This window comes from Ascaphus truei, chromosome 2, assembly GCF_040206685.1.
Source record: "Ascaphus truei isolate aAscTru1 chromosome 2, aAscTru1.hap1, whole genome shotgun sequence".
NCBI classification, from domain to species: Eukaryota; Metazoa; Chordata; class Amphibia; order Anura; family Ascaphidae; genus Ascaphus; species Ascaphus truei.
In genome coordinates, this window is record NC_134484.1 from 349,182,144 (window position 1) to 349,194,413 (window position 12,270).

The 12,270-nt window shown below is 41.7% G+C and overlaps 1 protein-coding gene across 1 annotated transcript in view; it reads right to left on the reverse strand.

Annotated features, from left to right (window-relative positions):
- Positions 1-12,270, reverse strand: part of SKAP2 (src kinase associated phosphoprotein 2) — a 325,224-nt gene that overhangs the window by 58,659 nt on the left and 254,295 nt on the right. Inside the window, exon 10 of the mRNA XM_075586827.1 lies at positions 6,574-6,645. Coding sequence (XP_075442942.1) covers positions 6,574-6,645 — 72 coding nt within the window. The remainder of the gene's footprint in view (positions 1-6,573; positions 6,646-12,270) is intronic.

Here is a 12,270-nt window from a genome sequence, read left to right on the forward strand (position 1 = left end):
CAGGAGATATCATTATGTTACAAGAAACGCATCTGAAAAAGGAGGATCAATCACTGCGACTACCCTCTAATCTATCACTCATCATCCCATACAAAAAAAATGGGGTGGCTACACTTTTCCACAAAAATCTCAATTTCAAAGTAGACAAAATTAAAAATGACCTGGCTGGGAGAATTTTAATTGTTACAGGATTACTAGACTCTACCCATGTGACAATAGCTAACATATATGCCCATAACGAAAATCAAGAATCCTTTTTCCAGGAGCTCACAAATTTAATAAACTCTGTCCAGAAAGGTTTTCTAATTCTTGCAGGGGATTTAAACGCAATCATGGACCCAAATTTAGATACATTTCCCAGTCTTCCACCACCACAAAAGATAGTTCCCTCAACTCGTGGTCTCGTATCCATGACCAAGGACCTGATGGTAGTGGACTCCTGGATATTAATGAACAATAAGGAAAAAGATTTTTCCTTCTTCTCTCATCCCCATAACAGTTATTCACGTATGGACTATATTTTTATTGACCAACAGGTTAGCGATAACATTTCCTCAGCAACAATTGCCCCCTCTGCTTGGTCAGACCACTCTACAATTATAACTAAATTGGGTGGCCTCACAACCAAAAACAAAACAAGGTTGTGGTCTTTAAATGAATCATTATTGTCGAACCCACAAAATCTCCAACAATTGGAAGAGGAACTGGTCCAATATTTTGATATAAATAACACCCCAGACGTTTCCTCTTTTACCCTTTGGGAGGCCCATAAATCTGTGCTTAGAGGTAAACTGATTGCTCTGGCTTCTCGGAAAAAGAAGGAAAAAGCGGAACACATTGTGACATTAACACAAAGTTATCAGAACTAGAAAGTATCCATAAAGCAAATCCCTCCCGAAAAAACTATAGACAAATAATCTCAGTTAGAGGGCAATTAAATCTTTTGTTAGTGACACACGCAGAGAGAGCTATACGATGGACCCAACAGAAATACTACGAAAAAAGTAATAAGGCAGATAAGATGCTGGCACGTAAGCTAAAACAAAAGCAGGTTAAAGCTAAGATCCATAATATTTATACTAAAAATGGAAAGATATCTCATAGCCCCAAAATTATAATTGACGCCTTTAAGGAATATTATGCATCTCTTTACAATCTGCCTGGCCCACTGGGAGAATCGGCTAAAAAGAAAAAAGTGAAAAAAATTCAAAACTTTCTAACTCAATGCTGGCTCCCCACGCTGGAACCAGAAGATATAATAAATCTTGAAAAAAATATAGAACCCCCTGAAATCCTGGAGGCTATCAAATCTTTGAAAAATGGGAAGGCCCCTTGTCCGGATGGATTTTCAAACCTTTACTACAAAAAATTCTCCACAATACTCCTCCCACACTTAACCAAAGTATTTAATGAGATGCTTTTAGGCCTCCCCCCACCCAGAGATATGCTACGAGCAACCATAGTCGTAATCCCAAAAGATGGAAAAGATCCCATGATGTGCTCTAGCTATAGACCTATATCTTTGTTAAATACAGATCTAAAATTATACGCAAAAATCCTGGCCACTAGATTAAACAATATTCTTCCATGATTGATCCATCCGGACCAGGTCGGCTTTGTTCTGGGCAGGCAATCCCTTGACAACACAAGGAGGACGGTGAACTTAATACATGTAGCAAAACAAACCACACGCTCATCATTATTATTTTCACTAGACGCTGAAAACGCTTTTGATCGGCGGGATTGGCAGTTTATGAACGCCACACTCTCACAAATGGGAATCTTAAACAGCATAAACACGCTATACTCGACTCCGACAGCCATAGTAAAAACAAATAACTCCTTGTCTGACCCTTTCCCAATATCGAACGGAACCAGACAGGGGTGCCCACTGTCCCCCTTGTTGTTTGCTTTGGCAATAGAACCATTAGCCTGCCAGATAAGAATGAACCCCAATATCACGGGTATCAATGTTGGACAGAAGGAATTTAAGATAGCTCTCTATGCGGATGACATCCTATTGACGCTCTCAAATCCGCTTATCTCACTCCCCAACCTTTTCCAAGCTCTATCTGAGTTTGGCTCCCTTTCAGGATACAAAATTAACCACTCTAAATCTATGGCTCTTGGCTTAAACCTTCCCAAGGATATGGTAAAATTACTTCAACTTAATTTTGACTTCAAGTGGAATCAGACCCACATTAAATATTTAGGGGTTCAAATAACAAAAGATTACTCATCCCTATACAAAATAAACTTTAAACCTTTATTCGACCAAGTTGCAAAGGACTTGTCCACCTGGAATCCATACATCATCTCTTGGTTCGGAAGGATCGCCACTATCAAAATGAACATCTTACCTAGAATACTGTACCTCTTCCAAACTCTCCCAGTAAAGATTTGTCAGAAGGACCTCAATAATATTCAAAATAAAATTCTGAAATTTGTATGGCAAAATAGACGTCCTAGAGTCCGCAAAGATATCCTCTATAAATTTAAGTTAGAAGGAGGCTTCCAAACCTACAAAAGTACTACAGAGCGGCACAATTAGGGCAACTAGTTAGTTGGCATTCAAACCCAGCCGAAAAAAAGATGGGTCGAACTAGAAGAATTGATCTGCTCCCCATTCAAAATTAAGACTCTCCTCTGGCTTAATAGAAAATCCAGACCAGCTGAGGTTTACACAAATCCGGTGCTATCTTTCGCATGTAATCTTTGGGACTCCCTTAAAGTTAGGTTCCAACTTACTGGTACCCCATCCCTCATGCAACCCGTTTTCAGATCCTTCACTCCCTTTTTACACTAATAACCAACAATCTAACCTTTGGGTTCAAAAAGGACTCCTAAGAGTTAATGATATTCTCATCAAAGGTAAAGTCCCTCCATTCACCTCGTTACAAACGAGCCACGACATTCCCTCCTCTGAATTTTTCAGATTTCTCCAAATTAGGCACTATATCCAATCCATTTACAAGCCAAACCAACCACATGTGTTAACGCTAGTGTGTACCTCAGCCTCTTATGAAGGGCATTACAAACTCCTGATAAATATATGGTGTCCTGGGAGAAGGAGTTAAATACCAATTTGGACCTTGATGTTTGGAAAGATGTTTGGGAAGCCGCCTCCAAAAATTCTTCCTGTGTGGTGATTAAGGAGAATATTTACAAGCTAATATATAGATGGTATATGACTCCTACCAGGTTGAACTCTTTTCTCCCAGGCGTTTCTCCTTTATGTTGGCGTGGTTGTGGCAAAATGGGGAATATACTGCACATATTCCCATGATCTGTTATTTATATTTGTTATTTATATGACATGTATTACTACTGTGAAGCGCTATGTACATTTTATGGCGCTATACAAATAAAGACATACATACATACATATTCTGGTCGTGCCCAAAAATTCAGCAAACATGGAGGGAAGTGATTGCTTTAATACACAGGGTTTGGGGCATCACTGTCCCCCAGGACCCAGTATATATAGTACTGGGAAAGCCAATGGCCAATTGTAACAAAAAAGAAATTAAAGTTATCTCCCAAATTCTAAATGCTACTAGATGCACCATTGCCAAAAACTGGAAACAACCGACACCCCCATCCTTAAACCAAATCAATAACAAAATCTGGCATATAGTCTACATGGAAAAACTCACTGCCTACCTAACTGGTTCCACTTCACAATTCTCAGAGACATGGGCTCCTTGGTTTAGACATGCAGGTAGATCCCCATACTTAGACTAGATTATTCCGAACAGAGTGACTTAAGATTTATGATCTATGTTGTATTTAACCTGTTATTTAATATGTTACATGATTTCAAATGCTGTCCTCCTCCCCCTTCCCATACTCTCCTCCCCTCCTAATGTGTAATCAGAATATTTGCAATATTATACCGTTGTATTGTTCCCCTCCTTTTTTTTCTTTTTGTACCCCTCTTACTTTTGAAAAATGGTTAATAAAAAATCTAAGTAATAAAAAAAAAAAAAAAAAAAAAAAATATGCATCCACATTTTTATTTTTTACTTTGGTAATGATTGGTTTATAATGGGTTAATTTAAAAAGATGAGAATAGCATCAATTATACCAATATACAAAATATTTTTGCGAGATAGCATGTGTAAAATAACAGCAATCTACATTTAAATGCCATCGTTTCATTGTGATGACAGCAAAAATACAGCAGAGTTACACTGGGTCAGCACTGTCACTATAGTTTTGTTATATGATCTTATGAACAGCAGGCTTGCTGGATACTCCAGCACTTTACAACTCACATTTACATATCATTAGCAAATGCTAAGCATAATGTATAACTCATAGATAAATTAAGCAAGCACAGGTTTATCATACTACAGTACACTGACAACGTTCACATTTATTCGAAAGGAGGCTAAAAACAGAAAGCGATTGACATTAAAATGTGTAAAATAAATGAAATAAATATATCTGAGACCACTCATACGTGGCTGGTTCATTTGTGTACGTCTGGTTTAATTTCAAAACAAATATGTGTGATTTTGCCTGTAGTTGTGCACCCTACAATTATTACTCAAAATATGGAATACAATGAAGGGTTCGGCCGGAGCCGAAACAATATATTATGCTATGTAGTATAATATTGACAATCCATAATATTGAATGTATTACAAAAACAGGGGGAAGGTTAATTTGAAAAATCTGAATAGAAATATCTAGTAAAATTATAGTTAATGGAATTGATACCAATGAGAAGTCTAAAGGAAACATTGACTTTGTTAAGATGTTCATGGGTTGCTCACAGAAACACAAGATACAGTACATGTGGTTGATAATTATAGATGAACATGTGCAATATTAGATGCATAAAGCTTCAAGGACTTGGTATTGGGGTCTAAACACCCATCGTTGTTAAACACATACACGTAGCTTCACTTGACAAAACAACCCTGGGTAGAAGTGCATTCTGTTGTAAGAGCACACAGAAGACAAGGATCTGTCAATTGTGTTGTTTGAGTGGGTTCCTGTGGAAGAGATTCTGAAATATAGTGGGCTGGAACTCCACATTGACATTTGACCGGAATCTACGAAATCATTAAAAGGAAGCACCTGTGCCCTTCTAAGGAGCTATAACAAAAAAAGACCGATCAGATTAATTTGGATTTATCAGTGGAAAGAAGTGTGTCAGTTCTCAAAGAATCATTAAAAACAAGTTCACAAGCACTCTATTTGTACTGGGCGGAGGGCAACACCGGTTTAAGGGTGGCTGACACAGAAAGGCAATGGTTAGAATAAATTGTTTTAAGTGCTGTTAATTTCACACCATTTTTTTGTGGAATTATTTTAGTGCCTTGTGGTGGTGACATATGATGACCTAGTGCTTACTTCCTTTCTGCGAAAAAAAACAAAGCAAGCCTAAACACTTATGGCAACCTGTTCCAGCTTTCCTGTGTGGGCCCTGAAATCAGTCCTTTGTTTCCTGTCCACATGTCGTAGTAGGAAAAGCACCGGAAAGGTACTTCCTGATCATGGTCTCCATGTCCACCCTTCTTCTGACAGCACAAGAGGAGTGATGTATATGGCACGTACGGCTAGGAGGGTGACCCAGACTACATTTCCTTACAGGACACGGTTGAGATATGGCAAAACTTGCCTTTGCTTTACAGAGGTGTAAAGTCCTGATAAGAAACACATCTTCAGTAGTTTCTCTGTCAAGTAATGTCTTGCTTATCAAAAGTACAATGTCCTTGAGTTTAGTGATAGATCTTGTTTTCAGCTCAGCTGGAAATGCCTTGAAGGCTACCAAACTAGTCTACATCAAGTGCCTTTACACATGGAGTTATTTTTCACGTTTAGTGATACAGTAATTATCACTAAGGCATGTTGCCAAGCTTTAGAAGATAGCAGAATACCCTTCATCGCCTTCGTTGTTTTAAGAGCTATGTCCTTTTCCAATTTCCATGCTGCTACCATTGGTATCTGGCATTTCTATTTCCAATTCAATTGCTTTCTGTTATAATCATATGCAATGAAGATATGCATGGCCAACATTTAAACAGGCTGCAGATCAATTAGTGGTCTTAGGTTTATCTGATTTTTATCAAAGAAGACAGAACTGTGGGTCGATTGTCAGAGCCTGTGTCAAGTTGACCTTTTCAGAGACGTCTACATTGCCAGTCTCTTGGGCTACTTGTTGTCCCCTGTCATCCTCTGAATGGCAGAAGTCTGTTCTGTTCAAGCACAAAGTATACACAGATGTCTATATTACATTCTCATAGGTGTGACAGCAACTGCATGTTGTATCTATAAACTGTCCTTTAGCAGTGACACTTCCTCAATGATGATAAGCTAATTTATGCAACTAAATCTCCTTTGTGCAGAAATGAAAGCTAATTGAGTCATTACAAAGTAATTCAGGAAGGAATACCTTGTATAAATGGGCTTACTTTAGAAATCCTTCTCAAGTGTTTTCCATGCATCCTAAATGGTGATAAGTAGCTTAGCTGCCACAGAACATCCAGCCCAAACAGACAACTTTTTAGAGACGTGAATAAATTAGATGTTACAAACAAATGAATGGTACATGCTAATTACCTGGAGTATTGCTTGAGAGATTCTGATTTGCTTTTGGGGGCTCTGTTTCATTCACAGGATCGATGCTTTCTTCTAAAAAAAACAAACAAAACAAAAACAAAGATTTAAAGTTCAGCCAATCGTTTAGCAAAATGTCTCATGGCAAATAAACATAATACAGTACATAATGCTTGAAGCCAGATCACACGTTGAAATGAATATTATATTATATACATCAACAAGAACTAAATTTGTAGTTTAGTAAATCATTTCTGTAACGATAACACGACCCCATCACTAAAAAATATCTGTTTAAAGTTGTTTCTCTCTTGTGACTAGGAATACATTGATTCTTCTTCGGTGTACTATATATAGTACAAAGGAAGGGAAATAGCTACACAAGTAAAGTACAAGCAGCTGCAACACAAACATTTTCACAACAGCCTGCCAATAAGATTTACAGTAATCTGTTCCTCTCAAGGTGACAGATTAGTTGGGTTCCCCTGGCCTATCAATCCTTGGCCTTTCTTGTGAAATAGTCAGTGAGACTGACAACTTTGAGAAATGGAAACCAGTAACCACTAACTAATTTCACCTGGCTTCAGGAAGGTAGTGGCTCTGATCACTTAGAATCAGTGACTTGCAGATAATCCCGATAACGAGCAGAACACAATGCTACAGCGTGCCAGGATATTGCTGGCCATGGCAAGTGTACCAGTTTTCTTCCATCTTGTAGGTGCTGTCAAGGCTGCCGACAGGGTCTCCTGCCGCAACCCTAGCATGTAATGCCAGATCAGCAGACTTGCCTCTTAGAACAAGAGGGCAGGCTCAAGTGTCAGAGGAAGTATTCTGGAGGCTGTTAGAAGGGAAGATTCTCTGTCAGTCACCTCTTTGGGCACCTTCCAGCACGCTCCCTCTGACAGGTACTTATGCGGGCCTCCTCAATCCTCAAAGGCTGTAGGTGGACCCTCAACTCTTCCCCCTCCACTCTATTGTGGGCCTCCCCCGAGGGCTCCTAACTATACACCCAAAATCATACTTCCTTCTCCCCCGCCAGGTCCATAACTACCCCCCCATCCCAGATGCATAATTACCCCCCTAGTCCATAACTACCCCATTCTCTGGTCAATAACTATCCCCAGGTCCATAACTACTCAATCTAGGCCCCTATCTCCTTCTCCCCCCAGAACCATATCTCCTTCTCTTACCCCCTCGCCACCCCAATATCTCCTTCAACCCCCCCTCTGCAAATCTCCTCCTTCCTCCCCATCAGGCCAACATCTCTTCACGTAGACCCATATCTCACCTTTGAGGCCCATATTCCCATCTCCCCCCCAGACCCACATCCCCCCCCCATATCTTCTTCTCTCATCCCAAAGCCCATATCTACCCACTCCATGCCCTTATATCCTTCTGCCCCCTCCACCCCCCCCCCAGGCCCATACCTCCACCCCTCAAGCCCATAGCTCCTTCACTCCCTGCCCTATATTTCCTTCTTCCTCCCCCCCCCCGAACATATTTCCTACCACGGCAGGTCCATAACTACTCCCTCCAGACCCTTACCTCATCACGCACCTCAGACCCATATCTTCATGTCCCCCAGGCCCATATCCCCTCATCACCCATATCCCCTTCTCTCCTCGGATTCATAACTACCCACTTCCCCAGGTCTATACATCCTTCCCACCCCCCCCCCCCTTCCCCTGCCCTACCAGGCCCATATCTTTTCCCAAGGGCACAACCAGAAATTCATACTAGGGGGTTAATTTTTGTTTTGTATATAAATAAATCACTGTGCAGCATATTTGCTATATCAATGTATTTATTATTGCACACAAAATAATAAACTACTATTTCAACTTGGAACACCAAGTCTAGTTTCCTTTTATTTTTTTATAGTATCTTTAAAACTTCATCTTCCTCTACTCTTATGTTTTAATAAATATAAAACAAGAGGGCAGTGGCTGCAGAATGGAGAGACAGAGAATGGGGCAGTTGGCATAGACATGGGGCAGGGAGTTCCGGAGAGGTACAGAGGGGGGCAGAGACAGAAAGGCAGTGGCTTCAGGAAGGCGCCACAGAGGGGGAGACGGGCAGTTGTTGCATGAGTGAGGCAGATGGGGTCATGGATGCCGAAGAGGGGGCAGTGAGAAAGGGGCTGTTGGTGCAGTGGTCATGGCAATGGGCATCACATGATGCCATGTAGCATCCTGTTGTCATGGCAACACGGCACCATTTGACATTGGGCAGCCCATTTGCAAGGGGAGATGCCACTGCCACCTGGAGATTTTTCAGGTAAATCCATAGCCCTGAGATACGCAGCCGAAACCCTTTGTCTCAGGGTCAAACCCGGAGTGGTGGCAACCTTGGGTGCAGGAGAGGGGGTAAGTGGGTGCAGGAGGGGGTCAGACAGAGGGCAATGGATATAGGAGACAGGGAATACAGGAGAGGGGCAGTGGGCACAGAGAGGCAGTGGGTGCAGGGAACGATTACAGGAGGAGGTCACATGGCAGGCAGACTCTGCACTGAATGGCTGCTGAATGGCTGCTGACTGCCATGTGACCACCTCCTTCTCAGGGATTCTGGGACATGTTAATGCTGCCTTTCTAAGTTGTAGCATTACATTAGGAGCTGGACTACAACTCCCTGTAGAGATGTGCTGGTAGTCATTTAATTTTCCCTAGCGAGCAGTGGGAGGGGATGTCCCAGGTGCCGTCCTCCTCCTCTGCCGCCCTACTCCAATATATGCAATTCTTGAAGGGTGCAAATGTTGCACTAGTCTTCGTCCCCTCCCCCCAGACCCATGTCTCCTTCCACCCCCTCCAGGTTTATAACTACCTCTCCAGGCCCTTATCTCCTCCCCAACCCACAGGCCCATACTTTCTTCCTCCTCAGACAGACATCTCATTCCCCCTCCCCCCCCCAATATCTCACTCTACCTCCACCCAGTCCAGAAATACCCCCACAATCATGGTCCATACCTCCTTCTCTCCCCCCCCTACCAGGTCCATATATTTCCTCCTCCCATGCCCATACCTCCTTGTCCCCCCTCCAGGTCCATCACTACCCCTCAAGGCCCTTATTTTCCCTCCCAGGTCCATATCTCCCCCCCACCCTCATGTCCATAACTAACCCCAATCCCCAGGTCCATAACTACTCCCTCCAGGCCCATACATCCTTCTCTCCCCCCAGGCCCATATCCCCCCCACCCCAAATCACCTTCTCACCCTTGCTCCTTTTATTTGTCCTGGGCCCCAAGATTTATGTTGGCGGTCCTGAGTGCAATCACACACAGCAACATATATTGGGGTTGCACTAAAGTCAAATCCCTTGTCCATATATAACAGATTGTCTACAATTCTGACAGTTGTGTTATAACTGCTTATGTTAATAGATCAGTTTCCCGTACATATTATTTTTACTCCCCCTCCCTATTTTTACTATGGTGGGAAGCTGGCAATCTCTGGAGCTGAACTGCATTAATTTCAGCTCAGGTGACGCCCTGTTTCCCAAGTTACTTACCAAGAAACATGCTACTGGTTCCTACCCTCCAGAGGATACAAATTGGAGGTTTAAATCTGCTGCGTCACGCGGGTCAATAGGAAGCTGCAATGTCATCCATCTCTGCTTCCTGTTGTCCCGCATGATGCAGGGAATTGAAACAACCAGAGAGTTACTGCTGCATCTTCCCGTAAGTATCTCGGGAACCAGGGTATCCCCGGTGCTGAAATTAATGCAGTTCAACTCTGGAGACTCCCTTCTTTCAACCTGTGTAAAATAAAGGTAGGCATTTAACGTGGAATGCCCCTTTAAATAGTAAGGGTCATACCTAACTGAGCTATAGAGCATGTTTTACATCATCATAATGTTCTTTTTTTTAAGTATTCCTGTAATTTCTAATCTATTTAGCAACAATTATTATAAGGAAGAATATTATGGTTGACACGAGACTCTTATATTTAACAAACACAACATTGTCCAGCCTCTCTTAGGCTGAAATTATAGTGCGGGCGATGGTGTGCGACATGAACAACAGTCTGATTCCCTATAAGGCCACCCAGATAGCGCATGACCGCGCTAGCGATGCACAGAGACCGCGCTAGCGATGCAGAGAGACCGCGCTAGCGATGCAGAGAGACCGCGCTAGCGATGCAGAGAGACCGCGCTAGCGATGCAGAGAGACCGCGCTAGCGATGCAGAGAGACCGCGCCAGCGATGCAGAGAGACCGCGCCAGCGATGCAGAGAGACCGCGCTAGCGATGCAGAGAGACCGCGCTAGCGATGCAGAGAGACCGCGCTAGCGATGCAGAGAGACCGCGCTGCAGTTTTTTGGAAAAGACAAACTATTTTGTCTTTTCGTGTGGCGGCCGCGTCACATGAGCGGTTTAGCCAATGAGAGTGAACCAGAATGGTGACGAGTCTGCCACGCCTTCCCAATCGCTGGAAGCTGAGTTCACCCATCGCTCGGGAAAGAGGCGCGCACACACCCCCTCTAAATTTCAGCCGGCTTTTAACTACAATGAACTAAAATACTTGAACTTAATATATGGGTAAAAGGCACGACAAACTCGTAAAACTTTACTAAACGATGTTCAATCAAGTTACAAACGACACCCCACAACTTTCAGTGAGAACATAGATTTGATGTATAATTTGTAAAGGGGGCGGAGTTCTTGGCCCTCAAATTATTTTATACTCCCAATGGTGGTACACCATGTTAACACTTTTTTCAAATGGAACTGCTTATTTAGCAAGTACATTATGTGCCGGGCATCATTAAAAAAAACACCTCTGACTGATTCACAACAAAGATTTCATAGTTTCAATGACTGAACTAAAATGCATGTGTAATTTCAGCACTTAGTAGCTTTTGGCAACCAGTAGTTTCTCTTTAGAGTACTGTTGACAAATTATGCTTGTTTCTCTGTGCCATATGCTCAAAAGCTATTAAATGTAACATTTATTAGGCCTTTTTTTGAAGTATGATGACACTATGCCTGAATATTGGGGAAGAAAATATAGCCATTGCATCCTTCCATTCACAGGAATTCCACATTTATAATTCATGAGCATACCAATCTTCTTGCATTATACATGGACGCGTTTCTAATCTTCAAAATAAATATGTATAAAGTTTGCAAAATCTTGCCCTAGCTGTGGCATACGGTAAAATTACTCTTTATGATGGAGGTTTATTGAATTGTAGAATGAGACAGACATTAAATGGTTTTACACTAATAATTAATACTATTTGTTGGTTCATACATTCTTTTTTTGGGGGATTTTATTAACAGTAAACAAAAACAGCTCTGCCATGCAGCACAATCCATCAAACCTCACAGATGGTTGTAGGGTTTTCATTATGTGGTTTCCATGGAAATCAAACTGCAAATCGGGAAGATTCTTGCAAATAAGCAGCTTGTGTTTACATGCCTCTCTGCTGCAATGTAGAACTCTTCAACAAATCCAATTATTATTCCAATCACATACTAATCATATAGTCAATTGGACAGATTTTAGTTACCCTAGTTATAATACAGCAGAAAAGTATTAACAAATAATTGTATGTGTATTCATACGAAACTGAATTCTTCTTAGGTTCCGATACCCTGGATTGGATCAGAATGAAATTTGACAGGTTCATACTGTGGCTTTTTTCTTTAGCTTCTGTTACCGCAACTTTAACAAAAAAGGTTTAATTCTAACATATGTACCCTT